This window comes from Vespa mandarinia, chromosome 11 (assembly GCF_050613455.1).
Source record: "Vespa mandarinia isolate Hongniang chromosome 11, ASM5061345v1, whole genome shotgun sequence".
Lineage (NCBI taxonomy): Eukaryota > Metazoa > Arthropoda > Insecta > Hymenoptera > Vespidae > Vespa > Vespa mandarinia.
The window spans coordinates 2,357,501-2,375,161 of record NC_140820.1 but is presented as its reverse complement, the minus strand read 5'-3'; the positions used below and the strand labels follow the sequence as shown (position 1 = coordinate 2,375,161).

Here is a 17,661-nt window from a genome sequence, read left to right as displayed (position 1 = left end):
AACTAGTATGAGACTACCGTTTCAAGTAAGTACTTATCCACTCTATACGATCGCTTTCAAGTATCCATTCAGAGCGATATCGTTTTCCCTTATACCATAAATATAAGGATAATATATCATGGTTTACGTATTGTTTACGAGGATCGTTCTCTTCCTTCTTGAATTTAATTTCTTTTTAAATTCAAATAAATATTTTATCTGTCGTGAATTTTGATCGAGTAACGTTGTGGCGAACGTTAAATTTTGACAGTTTCTCTTTTCTTTTCTTCTTTTTTTTTTTTTTTTTACTTTCCTTTTTTTTTTTTTTGTTTATTTTTTTTTTTCTATTGTTAAAGATACCCTTTAACGCCGACTTTACTAGTATATTTTTCTTCAACGACAGATCGATGAATTTGTGAAAACTGAGAGCTCGGATACCCTGGTGTATTCAATGGCTCGATAAAACTTTTGGAAGTATCATTTCTCTCATTCTTTGGGGATCTATACATATACATACGTACGTACAGTTATACGTACACGTATAATACATATAAAGCACGCACATATACACACATACACACACACACATACACATTCATACTAGACATACATATATCACGAATGAAAACCGCACGATGCGGAGAGTCGGAAGGATCATTAATACGAATCTCCACCCATCTCTCGGTCAATTCCAGTATTGTGTTCAAAACGTGGAACGAGAAAACGGATTTATAGAAACGAAGATTTAAGAAGAAACCAACCGATGGAGTACCATCCGGTCTAACGCCCTTTCTAATACCACCGGATTCCGATAGAATTACTATGTTATATTCCACCACTGGTTCTTCTTCTTTTTTTTTGTTTTATTATATTTTTCTTTTTTTCTCTCTTTTTTTTTCTTTTTTTCTTTTTTTTTTCTTTCTTTTTCTTTCTTTTTAACTCTCAACCATATCACGTTACTATCACACACACATTACACACACACACACACACACACACATCAGTTCTTTATGAAATGTTTCTCGATCATGACGACTTTAATATGATAACAATGATGAATAATCTGAAAAAATTTCATATCTAATAACATTAGTACGATAATTAAATATTTACATTGATATATTAAAATTGTAGATAATATATTTGTCTTTTCTTTTCTTTTCTTTTCTTTTTTTTTTCTTTTCTTTTTCCTTTTCTTTATTAAAACCAATCTTATTAGGAAGTCTTTATAAACGTATAAATGTTCTTTATTTTATTCAAGAATTAAAATCGATTGAAAAAAATTTTCAAATTGATTCTTTTACTTTCAAAATAATGATTAAAATAGACGAGAGAAAGAGAGATAGAGAGAGAAAGAGAGAGAGTGAGAGAGACATCGGCAAAATCATCAATGTGGTTGTAAACCGTGGACCCCACTCGTGGCGGACACTAGCACCATGTGCTAACTCAACTGTAGGGATTAGGAGCTTATGTTAGTTAATGGACGCCCGTCCTACGAGCTAGCTATCCGGTGTATTACGTCGTTGTAGAGAAGGGTGGCCCTTCCCTGAGGCCCCGATGGATATCGAGAATCTTTCATAATTAATGCAAGCTTAGACAACCGCGATACAAGCTTCGAAAGCTTCGTATATACTCGCCAACGGAATGTTCCAGGATGACAACCTAGTATAACAATGTCAATGAGGCGATACCTGAGAGACATAATTCGTGATTAACGTCCGACAATATTTACACCAACTACGATTTATCCTGACTTCAGGAAGAATTTAGTTACCCGCGATTATTTAAAATTTTAAATTATTAAATCAATTAATTTTTATTATAACAAAGAACGTCACAATTTTAATGAATAATTTCATTCGACATACAATCTATTTAATAAATCATATTCAGATCTATGAATTGATGTTATTAATTTAATACGATGCGAAAAGCATTCCGTCATTTAACAAAAAAAAAAAAAAAAAACAAAAAGAAAAAAAAATATACAATCCAACACGATTCCTACAAATAAAATAATTTTCATCGAAAGAATAATAAGTTAAAATAAATTACTTCGTCTCTCTCTCTCCCCCTCCCTCTTTCTCTCTACCCCCTTTTTTTTTTTTTTTTTTTTTTATCGAAAAAATCAACAAAACTCTACTTTATTGTTTTGTCTTTCTTAGAAAAAGAAAAAAAAAAAAAAAAAAAAGAAAAAAGAAAATAACCGACATTTTCTCCGTGCATTCGTTCAAAATCTTTTTGTTCTCCTCTTTTCTTTTACTTTTGAATTTCTATCAGAGTAAAATTATTAAATATGTAAAATAGTAATAGAAATTATTTTTACTTTGTTCTGTTCTTGACCAAAACTATATTACACCTTTGGCTCGTAAGGTCGCGTGCTCATCGGCGATTTATCACGGCAGCCTGCCAACCGAAAAGTAATATCCGAAAACAAGTCACCCTAATTCGCTGAGTACAGAAATAATTAAGGAGCGCTCGCCTTCTCCCACGACGACGTCGATACACCTACCTGCTTACCTACCTAACGTACCTATGGTCGTCACGACGACGAAGCTTAATGAGGATATCGACGGAATGGGACTTCGAAACTTATGAAAAAGAAAAGAAAAATAAAAAGAAATAAAGGAAAGAAAAGAAAAAAAGGAACGATATAATATATTTCATAAAAAAAAAAACTCTCACTCTCTCTCTCTCTCTCTCTCTCTCTCTCTATTATTCTTTCTATTTGTTTCTTATAACTTTCGTAATACAATCGAAAGATTCAATCAGGATCGTTGATTAAGTCACGTATAACTCGAAATCTAGAGGTCTTCAGTTATCCTCGTTTAATAATATTAAGTTCTATTAATCATCAAACCAACTGTTAGTTATTAACGACTTAGAACAGTAACAAGATATCGATTTGTTCAAGGACGTTGCTTGTGACACGACGAACCAGTCGGATAGTAATATACATATATAAATATACTCACACACACACACACATATATATATATATATGTATATATGTTTTTCCAACGACGTAGTTTAACATATTTTAACTGTCGTGACTGTTAGAATGGGTGTGGATGATGAAAGAAGAAGGAAAAGAGGACAAAATAAATAAAAAGAAAAAAAGAAGTGGAAAAGGCGGAGGCGGAGGAGGCGGAGGCGGAGGATGATGATGATGAAGAAGAAGAAGAAGAAGAAGAAGAAGAAGAAATAAAAAATAAATAAAAGAAATTGTTGACAAAAAGGAGGAAAGAAAGAGAAAAAAAAATAGAAGAAAAAGAAGAAAGAAAAGAGAGAGAGAGAAAGAGAGAGAGAAAAGAAAAGAAAAAGTAGGGAATATATAAAAGGAGTGTAAGCAACGTCGACTCGAACGAGTGCTGCCCGTTCAACTTCTTCTCTCTACAGTGTCGTTAACGAGGTATACATTCCTAGTATTAGGTGTGTGACGAATATTTAATATAGCACGTCATACCGGTAGAAGCGGCAGTTTCATCGGGACGCACGCTGCCTGTACAATATTTGTCTAGAGGCGGACCGTCCAGTAAGCTTAATTGGAACTGCTCGACCGCGTCGCTTCTTTTTACGAAAATCTTAACATCCTTGGCTCGTCCAGCTATATCGTATTCCCACGGGCGCTTTTAACGAACTTTACATACATATACAGAGATAGTGTAATACTCCGTATAGAAAGAGAAAGAGAGAGAGAGAGAGAGAGAGAGAAAATGAATGTGTCTATGAGAAAGAGAGAGAGAGAGAGGGAGAAAGCGAGAAGAAAAGAGAAAATGGATAAGTTCGGGGTTTCTAACGAGTGCACGCACGCTCCGTATAATTTTTTCGCGACGAGTATTACGAAAAACGAAATATTTATACGGGGAGAATGTAAAAGGTAGGAAATTATAACTATGGCGTGAGCTCTAGGTTCTATAAAATGGCGGATCGATCGGGTGACTCGGTAATATCATCGTTGTCATTGTCATCGTCGTCGTCGTCGTCGTCGTCGTCGTTGAAGTCCTCGTAGTCGTATAACTTGGATGATTCGATATCTACGAGTTTCTTCTCTTCTTTTTTCTTTTTCTCTTTTTATTTCGTGAATCGGGTTGGCATGAGGGAAAATAGTACGTATGGGAAATTTTTTTAATGGTTCGATGAACTCGACATTCCTCTTTTATACAGTATGGGAACACCCACTCCCACCCCCTCCCCCAATTCACACCACCATTACCAATGGATATGCGATACGCGAGATAGTACAAGCGTTTGCTTTTACTCCGTCTATTCATTCCGCCAAAGTACAACCATGAGAAATAATTTAATGGAAATGTATGAAAAATCTCTGGTTTCCCTGTTAAGATATTGGGAAGGGAAGGCGAGCTTGGGCTTCTGCTTGAGCATGAGCCTTTATGAATTTAATATAGCCCCCACCAACGTCCTGCCCAACCGGTAAACATAATAAATCCTTATGGTAAATTATTTTACCCTCGGTAATGATTTCTCTTTATATCTTAAAGAAATCTAAGAAATTTACATGGTTAAAGTATTATTTCTACGTTAGCAAACGCGCAAAGGAAATCATTTTTCTTCATAAAAAAATATCAAAAGCCAAAATAAGGCTAAATGATTTCTTATTAAATTTCAGTTCTTTCTCTCTCTCTCTCTCTCTCTATATATATATATATATATATACATACATTTACAATGAATTCTTTCATTCGAGTCGATAATAAAAAGCTTTCATCATTTCCGTGCATCGTGTTTACCTTTACTCTTAAGAAAAAAGTCTGGTAAATATGAGATGGAGGGAAACGGGAGAAAAGAAAAAAAAAAAAGAGAGAAAAAGAAAAAACAAAGAAAAAAAGGAAATATTATTGTCCCTTGATATTTTACTTTGGGTGAAATGGAAACAATGACATTCAAAGGATCCGTTTGTGTATTTTGTGTTTTTTCACCCATGACTAAGAAAAAAAATCTATCCTTTTGAAAAATTTGTAATTTTCGCGATCTCAAAGGAGAATCGAATTTACGTAAAAATATCCTTTAAGAAATATTTATTATCAATCCACTATTTGTTCTTTCTATTTTTTCTTTCTATTTTTTCTTTCTGTTTTTCTTTTTTTTTTTTTCTACTTTTGTCAAATCTCAAGACGCAACAGCCATAAAATAATCTACAAATAAATTCGTCTCATAGCTTTTCCCAATGACGTATAGTCCCTAACGATAATCTGCTTGCATAAATATTGAAGACAAAAAATTCTTTTCGAATCCAACGAAGGGGGGAAAAGGAAAGAAAAAAAAAAAAAAGAAAAAAAAAAAAGAAAAGAAGAAGGAATCAAAGAAGGAATCAAAGAAGAATAAAAAGCTAAGATAAATATAAAGATAAAATAAAAATATATTGATCGATATGATTTATTCTTATTTTATTTTTCTTTCGAGAAAGAAGAGAGTCGTTCTTTCATCAGGACACTTTTAAAAACTGCTATTCAGGGATCTCACAGTGGCTCTATCCTGTTGTAGCTGCGCCGCGTGGCGGCGCGTGGCTCCGCGTGGCGCCTCGCGCCAGCTACCAGAGACCAGAAACGCGCGCGCACCTTTATATATCCTTACTACGTGTGTATACACCTGTACACACACACACACACACACACACAGATATATATATATAAACGTATACCACACGCAGACACACACAAACATATACACATAGAGATCACGTATAGCCAACGGACTGCTCCTCTCGTCGAGCGATCCCATCCCCTCCTACGTACTTTTCCCTCTAGCAGCACGCCCCCTCTCGCTCGTTCTCTTTCTCTCTGTGTTAGCCCTTGCTCCCACCATCGAAATCGATGCTACTCGCGGATCGTAAGTTCAGTCTGCGACTAGGCAGCGCGCCTTCTACGTCGCGTTCGCGCTTTAACGAACGTTTTTACTTCCTTAATCCTAAATCCTTAACAATAATAATCCAAATCTATTTAATTAAATCATCTTCCTTATTTGATATTTCATTAAAACGATTAATATTGTTTAAATCAATATAAAACGAATGATTATTAACGTGATAATATATCTTGAAACATTTAAGTTTTCTTATGGTGATTCTATCTACTATTATTACTACTATATTAAGTAGTTATCTATATTCGTGGTGAAACGGGGTGGGTGAGGGGGATTGAGGGAGAGGGAGATAGATAGATAGTCAACAAGTATTATCATACAACAAGAGATTTCTCAGGTATAGAGACGTCTTTTCCGAAGATGGGGAGATCTGAACGCAAGAAGAGTCATCAACATGATCCATTCTTATATATCGTATCGTATATATCGAAAAGGAGAACCTGAAGCAAGCGAATGTGCGAACTGGGGTATCTTTCACCCTGCGGGACGGCAATAGGAAGACCCGTCGTCGTCCCTGGAGTCTCTTTCGGTGAGTAAATCAACGCTACCTAGCTAAAGAATAAAAATAAACGAGAGGAGAAAAAAGTAAAGAGAGAGAGAGAGAGAGAGAGAGAAAGACAGGTGGGCGAGGGGGGAAAGGAGAGAAAAAAAATATAAAGAAAAAAAGAAAGAGAGGAAATTGATAGAAGGAGAATCGTTTCGAGACGAAAACTTTTTCGGTTCTCGGGATAAATCCAATAGAAAGGAAATAGATGTGAGTGAAAGATCGAGATAAAGAGAATGAAAAGGGAAAAAGAAAGAGGTGGATAGAACGGGGGATATGGGAAAGAGAAAGAGAAAGAAAAAGAAAAGAAGAGATGGTACACATAAATATGGAGAGAAGGAAAATTTGATGACGACGCGTCATAGATCGCACAGTATCACGTAGGATACGTCGCACTGTGGAAATGCCATGCGAATCCGTGCTATGCCACGGACATATAGGAGGAGGATTTACCAGAGACGTTTCGGTGACAGTTTCCATTAGGGTATACCACGTGATGCGTCGACGATGGTCGCTTCTATCTCTCTCGACCCTTTACCAAGCTGTCCTGATGCTTGCAAGAAATTTCACCTATCTCTTTCTCTCTCTCTCTCTCTCTCTCTATCTCTATCTCTCTCTCTCTCTCTCTCTCTCTCTCTCTCTCTATCTCTCTCTCTTTGTCTCTAACTCACCCCTTTCACTTCTCGGCGTGTCACGCAAAGCCAGATACAGAGAAACACGACGTATATACTATACATATACTTAGATCACGTTGCACACTTCAAAATGTACAATACTCCGGGTAACTGTTTCGCGGGAAAGTAGCTAAACGCGAGTCTCGCTGAAACTTTGTTAATTAATTGCTTCGGAAATATAATCCACGTCGAGTGTAACTAATCAGGGAGAAACTCGGTCGGACGTTGACGGGCATGTTTGCTGCACCTATCACGTAGTGGGATGGAAATGTAATTTGCCGGGATAGAGTTAGCCCCGTTGAATGCCGTGGCCAACGGTATCAAACGTTATCCCTTCTCTCTCTTCTGGTAAAACCCCGCGACAGCTCGCCAACCAAAGAGAGATCTCTCTTTCTCTCTCTCTCTCTTTCTCTCTCTCTCTCTCTCTCTCTCTCTCTCTCTATCTATCTATCTATCTATCTCTCTTTCTCTCTACCGCTCTTTCATTCTCTCATTGATCGCAATTCTCTGAATTTCGCACGTAAGGATCCAACGATGAGCTCGTGAGCTCGTATTCTCCTTCCCTTTTCTACCTTCTATACTGGTATATGTATACCTTTCTTTCTTCGTTTAAAGCTACTGTCTTTTCGAAGTGTATGCCTATATATATATATATATATATATATATATATATATATATATTATATATATATATATATTATATATATATATGTGTATATGTATATATATTAGTTCTCAGTTAGATTATAAGTGTAAGAGTTTGCGTGGAACTTTTGGTACCATGGCACGCGTTCCATCTACTGTTCCTAGCTAGCTATAACGTAAAAACCGGTTCCGGTCATGTCGTATAGGAGGCTTTATCGAAATTTACAACCAGATTTGCGAAGTTTATCGAATATTCGCAAAATCATACAAGCAAACTCGTTTGATTTATGTCAACGATATATACGTATATCGGTGTACGTAAGAAGAAAGAAATAAAGAAAGAAAGGAAATAAGATAAATGTTAATCATTTATCGTCACAATTTCTCCAACTAATCGCAACAATGTAAATGCAGCTTAAATTTTATCGAACATAGATTCTAACTACTGTATAACTAAATGCATACCAAGAGTATGCAATATAACGCGCGTGATACCTAACTTTCCGTTGAACTTTTCTTAAAGTATTAAAAAGGAGAAATAAAAAATTTTATCTCACATCTTCTTCAGATAAATTACTTTTGCGTTTTAATGGACATTAACAAACACGACGGAATGATTTTTTGACATGTAAAATATATAAATATAAAAAATTTTATTTTAAACAACAACCATTATTCAATGGCTATGTTTGTTCTAATTCTTTATGAGAAAAATTTGCTCACTCTCTCTCTCTCTCTCTCTCTCTCTCTCTCTCTCTCTCTCAACGTCTGTATCTGTCATCGGGGAATGATAATCGTGCGTTTGGGATAAGTCGACGAGAGACGATTTTCGAGCATTACATGGAAATGGTTTTAGTGTCGAGTGTGTCACCGAATCGTCCGCCGATTAAGTTCCCGGCAAACTACGATTAGAAGCTCCGAAATTCAAAATGCATGTTTTGCCTTTCATCCTCATATGCATTCTATCCGTTGTTATACATAAAACTCGTTACAATTCTACTTTATAAAGTTTATACGAGATATGCGAGAAACAAAAAAAAAACAAAAAAAACAAAAAAAATGCATGACAAATTGTAATCGTTTATATCTTACAATGCTCTACGCTATAACATTTATAAGTTTCGTCGATGCAAAAACGAATGAGAAAAAGAGAAAAAAAGAAGGGAAAAAAAGAAAGAACAAAAAGAAAAGATAAAAGAAACTTAGTTTCAAATCTATCCCCAAAAATATCCGATAATTATCGTCCATTATTATATATATATATATATATATATATATATATATATATATATATATATATATCTTCGTCGTTTCTCGTTATAAAATGGGACAATTTTTTTTTTTTTTTTTAATAATTATTATTCGATCGATGAATTAAAAACGTTATCCCTTTTGACAAAAACAATTTAGATAATCAATGACATTTTCAAAATAATAGACATACGATTTGATAATGAATAAACAAAAGTAGATGGAAATGATTCTGTTCATTCGCAGAATAAGCTCATACGGAACATACCGCTTGCAAACCGCAGAATATTACTAATATAATCTATGCCATGATATTTGCAATGCAGGATACAAATCCGTATTACGTAATACAACTATGCTACAATTGCGCGCACGCATCTCAAAACACTTGTCAGTGTGTGCGTGTGCGCTCGCATATACGTTTATATGTATAATACGTTTATATGTGTATTATTACATTTGACACCGTGTATACGCAGAACATCCCAGAATTCTGGTCGTAAACTGTCCACAATCGAAGTATCGACGAGCGTACTATAATTATGCTTATGTAGAGGAGACATCTCTGAAATGTGCGCATAATTATCCTGGAACATTTTGCTATTCAAAACATACCTCGCGTGTTTGTTACTTAAGCGAAACGGCATGCCCCCGCCCTCCTTCCCCAACCCACCCGCCCACGCGTCCACCCTCCCATCACCTGAAATTCTCTTTCATTTCGTTCTAACTTCTAACGTTCCTTTAATTTCTTCCCCTAATCAAATAATACAGAGTCAACGAAATATACATTGAGATTTGATAAAGATTTTTTTTTTCCACTTAAATTCTTGATATTACAAATTAAAAACAATCGATGAGAATGTATTCTAAAGTAAAAAGGAAAGAACAAAAAAAGAGAGAGAAAGTGAGTGAGAGAGAGAGAGAGAGAGAGGGAGAGAGAGAGAGAAAAATTAGCTTACAATTATAATAGCATTGCATTAATATCATAACGATTAATTAAATCAAGAGAATATTGATATCACATTATATAGTTTATTTTTAATAATAATTCGAATCGAATTTTGTATGAAAACAATTCAATTGAATATTAATCGAATGAATCGGATTCTCGGGAGGGAGGGAGGGAGGAAGAGAGGGAGGAAGGGGGTGGTGGTTGTGGTGGGTGGGGCCAAAGAGCGAAGGTAAAGGCTGGAGGAGGACTCGATCATAGTGAAATAACTAGATTCATGAAATATTCATTGTCATCTCGTTAATCATTCATGGTTTTAACTGTTGTTAATCGTTCCGACAATGAAACGCATAAATACTAGTAACACCCAGTGTAACTACTTATCCGCAAAGGATTCCGTAACTAATTCAGTGAGAATCAGTAGGTATCGAAGGAGAGGTAAACGTGTACGCGTATTTGCCGCATCAACGTACAGTAAGTACGCACTATGTTTGCGGTCTGGCAATACAAATAGGGGTTGCTTTCCGGTCTTTGTGTCGGTACGGTACAGTCCGCCGCCTCGGTTATTCATTCTCGAGCATCGCTTCGCGTTACTCTTGATACCGCGAAATTTACTTTACCACGCGAGCACGACTTTAAAAAGGTTATTCCGGAAAATCATCCCCCGTTGCAAATTACGTTTGATCTCCCGTCACGAAGTCGAACTCTCTCTCTCTCTCTCTCTCTCTCTCTGTCTCTTTTTTTCTCTCTTTTTATATATATATATATATATATATATATATATATATATATATACATATACATATATAATATTTGTATGTGTGTATGTGTGTGTATAGGTATATATAGATATACCGGGTGTTCCGTTTAATTTCATCTTTTTCGTCGCCGACATGTAACAATATCCGATTTGAAAATGAAACGAAAGTAAACGAAAATTAAAATTTAATATTCCATTTATGATGGGTTAATAATAAAAGAGAGAAAAAAAAAAAGAAAAGAAAAAAGAAAAAAATATATACATCACTCTTTACCCCGCTTCTCTTTACAATCCATTAGAACGAAAATGTACGGATGATTTAATTACGTCCTTTTAGTTTATGCTTTTAAAAATAATCCTTTAGTAAATTATTATCAATATTAATCTACTAATAAATAATTTAAATTATTCTCAGGTACGAAATACAAATTTATCTCTAAAACCCTTACGAAGATCTTAATATAGTAATAACAATCGCGGTGGCTTGATTTTGAAACGAAGTTTACATAAACTTACACATGTATATGCATTGTGTTTAATCATTTATATACCTATACACACACACACACACACACATATATATATATATATACTTATATATGTATATATAAACAGAAAGCAAAGATTCTCTAAGTAACGCCTACGATCTGAGTATATATATATTCTAAACTAAGGATCGTTTAGAAAGGAACTGACTATTCGACCGAGTGCACAACACAACATATATATATATATATATATATATATATACATATATATAAATATATACTATATACTATATGCGACTACGAGAACTATGTATGACGACAAAGAGTTCGTCGATCGGTTCTGTCTCGAGTCGTGCAGTTAGCACGCTCTACCGCAATAAGCTCTTAAGCTTTTCCATTATTCCCAACACGTACTGGCACTCTTCCTTTACCTTTTCATTTTGCGTTCTTGCATGCGGGTCCCCATTGGTACCATATGCCGGAAGAAAACATTTTCATAAAAAATGACAAGTCGAAAAAAAAATTAATAAACTTCTTAAAACACCTTCTATCACTGAACTTGTCAGAGCTAACAACTTCTCATGAATGCTAATTCTAACATGATATATATATATATTTATTTATTTATTTATACGGTATAATTAACCTAATTATTTAATTATCCTTTTTGATTTTCTATCTTATAAACAACTTTCCCTCGGGTTCGCGTTAATATGGATTCTAAATGATCGGGACTATTTAATCAGATTTATATATATATATGTATATATATATATATGTATGTATATATATATATATATTCTATCGTCTATTTAATTAACAGATTGTATTCGTTTTAATTGCACGATTAATTAATTTTTCAATTTTCACATATGTTCAATCTTCGATATGATTTTACATATATCTACTTACTCACAAGCTCGTTACTCGGACGTAATAATTAATAACGCTAAATCTACTGCAACGTTCTTTGTTTTTAACGAGCCATTTCTTCTTTATTCGATTCGTTTTAATAAATATATTAATTATTTCGATTGCAATAATTTCAACACCTGATAAGTCAATTATACTAATCCCATCATTTATATTACAATAGTAATTTAATCTAATTGACATTCATATTTCTCATACTTCTAATATCTATTTATACTAATCAACTAATTGATCAATTATCAATCGAACATATATATATATATATATATATATATATATATATATATATATATATATATGTTAATCAGGTGTACCTATTTAATCTAATAACTCTCTTTTAGAAAATGAAAAGTATTAATTTTCGATTATCGATTTAAATTTTAAAATACTTAACAATTAAAATAAGCAGAGTTAAGCTGATTCAATAGTCGGTAAACGGTCCAAGTTTCTTCATCAGGAAACAGGAGGTAACATTTTCTAGGTACGTACCTACGGTATCGCAATAGAACCATTAATATGGTATGCTGGACTATGGTATGATTTAATGGCAAACTTCCCTCTTCAACATTCTGCAACGTTCGTTCGCCTCGTTAAGGTTGCTCCCACGCAATCGCTGTTCCATACTAGACATTAAATCAAATCCCAATGAAGCCGATGCCATTCGATGAACAATCCCTATAACCAAGAGTACTATCAACGAAACACGATAAAGACATAATCAATTTAAATCGATGATCGTTGAAATGAATTTTCTACGTTTACAAAATCATTATCTAAGTATATTAATATAACTAACATTTCAGAAAATAACTATGACGATTTATAAAAATTCTTTGATATATTCAATAAACTTTTCACGTATATGTACCTATCAAATTTTAATTTCATTGAATTCTATCATTAATAAGTTGCTCTAGATTTTCAAAAATAATTAAACAGAGAGAAAGAGAGAGAGAGAGAGAAAATATTGGTATATCTTTTGTTCGATTATGAAAAAGTTAAAAATCTATAGTCAGAACCAAGTGGACGATAACGAGAGAAACTGCTCGTTAAGTTCGTCCGATGATAATCTTTACCTCGTACGAGCATTGTCTGTACTCGGTTGGCTCCGCTTTCAAGCAAGGTAGGTACCTACGAATGACGGGAAGAGTAGACCGTAGTAGAAGCTTTGTTCAAGTGGTCAGACTTTGAAAAGCCCTCTTACCTAAGTGCGCATACGGTAATAAGGGCTTAAGATTGACTTCGAGAACACTTGAAATGGCGAACTTCTGGGTGCCTCCTACGAACTCGAAGCATCTATTTAGCTCGTTAACCAGCATTTGATAATATCTACGCGCAATTCCTATATTTATGTTCCATAATAGTTGATAAAGATTCAGTTGAAAATATTATATTCATGAAAATGGCAATAGCAATGATTCGCAAGTGAAAAAGAAACGGTAAAGAAAGGAAAGGGAGAAAAAAAAATTAATTAATGATAATAATAATAATAATAATAATAATAATAATAATAATAATAATAATAATAATAATAATAATAATAAATTTGTTTTGCGAGAAGAGACGATGATACGATAAAACGAATATAATAAAGCGCAATAATAATTGGAAAAACGAATGAGTGAACTTGAACGATATTTATTAAATGCTTTAATTGGATCGTACTCTATAAATAGATATGTAAATACGTACGTTCTATGTGTGTATAAGGGGGAGGTGGAGGGGGGAGGGAGGCAGGGGAGGAAAAAGAGAAAAATATAAAGTTGTTAAGACGAATGGAGAGTACTCACAGAGAAAGGTTTCATTTTTTTTTCTTTATATTTTTTTTCTTCCTCCTTTTTCTTTCTTTTCTTTCATTTTCTTTCGAAGGCATTGCATTTCTCTCTACTGAAACTCGAAAGAAATTTAAAACGATAGTTGGTTGGTTACCGAGTTTACGTACTTGTATCGATTAACTTTAATCTTGAGAATGGGATTTGAAACTGGTAACGATTCCCATGAATTAATCTTGCACGCAAGACTCTCGTGTAGTACGAGCTTTGAGCTATCGGCTCTACAAAACGTTGCTTATCGTAATGTGGAACAGGCTTCGTGCCACCGTGGACTCTCTCTCTCTCTCTCTCTCTTTCTTTCTTTCTTTCTTTCTCTCTCTCTCTCTTTCTCTCTCTTTCTCTTCTCTCTCTCTTTTTTCCCCCATCTTTTCTTTTCTTTCGTTAAATGAAACGTCGCACTTGGCCGTAGGCTGTCCGTCTTCCCTATCTCATCCGTCTCGTTAAAGGACGACGAGATAACTCCGGCCAAATTGCTTTCACCGTGATGATGATGATTCGAGTGACGAGTGTTTTTAAGTATGCCCGTAGAGACATAAAGGATCCTATTGAAGTTACATACGGGATACTAGTCGTCGTAGTCGTTGTCGTCGTCGTAGTCGTTGTCATCGTCGTTGCTGCTGCTACTGCTGCTGCTGCTGCTGCTGCTGCTGCTGCTGCTGCTGCTTTCTTCATCTGGCCAAGGGCCAACGCCTCCAGTACATTTTCAACGCGACGATCTGTTCCGTTCTAATGTTCGTCTATCAATGAGAGATGTGATTTAACGAATCGTCCTTTACTTTGGATATGTTATTTGAAAAAAAAAGAGAGAAAGAAAGAAACAAAAGAGAGAGAGAGAAAGAGAGAAGGAGATTGAAAATGTCAACATTAGCGAGACACTTCTTTCAATAATATTTTGTTACTTTTGCCCTTTGGCATGGCATATAATGAATGAAATGTAATACGTTCCGAGATGACTCTTGATCCTATGTTTGTAAACGCTCGAGGAAATGGCGCACTCGCGTGATAATGGGTTTAACCAGTGTGATCGATGGCCAATGGGATTGTTTAAATTCTTTAACGAATAAACTTGAAAACTACTTGAATATATAATTCGTACTTGGATTTATAAACATGCTCGTTCTTTGATCGTTATAGTCGATCAAATGTTTGTTTCATTATTTTGTTTTTTTCCTTTGGTTTCCTTTTTTTTTTCTTTTCTTTTCTTTTCTTTTCTTTTCAGTTCTCCTTCTGTATTTTAAATTAAAAAAGAAAGAAAAAAAAAAATAAAAATGAGATCGTCGAGAATTTCATTTTAACGTAAATCGCTCGTAGTCGTGTACCACATAAAAAAAAAAAAAAGGATTACTAAATCGAATCTTTTTTTGTCGTGCGCCAATAACGCCAAGACTTCTTATCTCTTATTTTTCTTTTCTTTCCTTTTCTTCTTCTTCTTCTTTTTTTTTTCTTCTTTGGCTTTTGCTTTTCTTTTTTATTATACGCCTTTTTTTCTTTTCTTTTTTTTTTTTTTTTTTTTTCATACACGATTGAAACGAACTCGGGCAATTTTCTCATCAAAATTCAAAGCGGCGTGACGGCAACCGAGCTGTCCTTTAAAGAAGCCCGCACTACTTTATTATCGCACGATTTTATAGTGATTCCATCGTGCAAGTTCGTTATTCCCTAGCTAAGATTTCTGAATCGGTCGAAGTACTTTGCCGTACGGAATAGCGAAGAGTACGTCTAAAAGAGAAGGAACCATTTTACATTCGCGAGACGTACGACGACGTTACTTCGACCTAGATATTATCAAGATTTTACTTCTCCTCAAGCGGTACATTAAGCTCGACTATACTTTTCATATTAGTTACTATTTCACTTAAGTATCGCGAGAAAATTATCAAGAGTAAAGCGAGAACTTGGCTGAATAATTCAACGTGATGCATAAACAGCAACAACTTTCTTATCTTCTTGATGGGAATATTAATGGTACTTTTACTTGATCAGTAGCAATCATATTGTATACTTTTTTATTCATTTCCATTTAATCCAATATATTGCCCATATATATATATATATTTTTTTTTTTACAAACTCATAAATCGTATCAATCAATTTTATTTTATTTTCTCTTTTCCTTTTTTTTTTTTTGTTCTCTGTAATTATAAACAAATATACGGGATGGTCCGAAAGTTCCTAAATCGGTCCAAAATACCTCTCTTTTTCTTTTTCAAACCGCAGCAAAAAATTCCTACAGACTCGTACAGTAGTTTTATAGTCTGAAACTGTAAGGAAAGAGAAAAAAGAAGAGAGAGAAAGAGAGAGAGAGAGAGAGAGAGAGAGAAAGAAAACAAAAATAAAAATACCAACCTGAAAGGACTCGAAAATGATTAATTGACTTTTAAGATCAACGAAAAACTTTTGGTCATTTCTGTATAACGCGAAAAAAATAATCAATCAAATTTCTCTTTTAATCGTTTGAAAGTACGACGAATTAATTTATCAATCGTTTTTATTCAAATCGATTCTAAAAAAAAAAAAAAAAAAAAAAAAGCAGAGGAGGAGGAAGAAGAAAAAGAAGAAGAAGAAGAAGAAGAAGAAGAAGAAGAAGAAGAAGAGGAAGATGATGATAAAATTAAAAAGGAGGATAATTTGTCATCTATTCCAAAGGATGTCAAATAAATCAATTTTTATGAATTGAAATAAAATCCAAAGACATTGATCAAGGAATAATTTGTCGACGAAAAAAAGCATTCAAAGAGATAATCAAAAATGACGTCTCTCGTTAAATCCTATAGATGTTGCAGGGATGGCAGGTACGTACGTACAAAGACACACACACACACACATATGTATATATCGTGTGTGTATATATATATACATATATGTATATATATATATATATATATGTAGAAGTGATTTGCTCGTTAACCATGACGTATTAAGTGTCTCTTCGCGGCGAAATAATGAGAAGGTATTCAAGTAATAATATCACATGAGATATCGTTAGAGCAGATGACCGTACAAAATTGGCTAGCGCACTTCTCGAGGAGATATAGAGAAGCGGAAGGTTACACAAAAGGGTCCGACGGAATATATTCCATGTTTTGTGGATCTTCGTGTTAAGTCAGTACACAACGCAATTGTTTCGAGCGTCCCGACAGGTTTACGTCTCATAAAGTTCTAAATGCGTCCCACCGAGAGAAAGGGAGAGAAATAGAGAGAGAGAGAGAGAGAGAGAGAGAGAAGGAATACGACATCTTAGCGCGTTCCCATTTCTGTTATCCCAGCAATGTCTCACCACTATAATTGTGTCTATCGTTATAGCTTTCCATTATACGCGCGAACCTATCCTTCAAGATAAGTTTTCCATTTTCGCAATAATATTTGTAATTAATTGAGTATACGAAAAAAAGGAAGAAGAAGAAGAAGAAAAAAAAAGAAATAAAAGAAGATAAAGAAAGAAAGAGATACTAATGATTATCATGTGATATTATATTAAATACGTTCTAAATGGGGGATAATCAATAAATATATCAATACAATTGTTACGTGAAATCATTAACAATTACGTTACTGTTATAATCTTATCATCGATATAAATATTAATATAAAATGTTATATCAGTATGATAGATATGGTTATTGCAATTACGATTAAATAACCATTATTGGCTCTAAGTATCTTCGATTTCGTGGAAATAATTTGAAAGTTTTATCACAGGTGAGAGATACGAATGCGCCATTG

General features: G+C 34.2%; 1 protein-coding gene across 2 annotated transcripts in view; it reads left to right on the top strand.

The window, feature by feature from the left end:
• Window positions 1-5,852: 5,852 nt before the first annotated feature.
• LOC118441180 (discoidin domain-containing receptor 2) overlaps window positions 5,853-17,661 on the top strand; it is a 66,176-nt gene continuing 54,367 nt past the window's right edge. For both annotated transcript variants that reach the window (XM_085660275.1, XM_035865223.2), the window contains exon 1: window positions 5,853-6,391. In XM_085660275.1, the coding sequence (XP_085516401.1) occupies window positions 6,316-6,391 (76 nt within the window). In that variant the 5' untranslated portion in view covers window positions 5,853-6,315. The remainder of the gene's footprint in view (window positions 6,392-17,661) is intronic.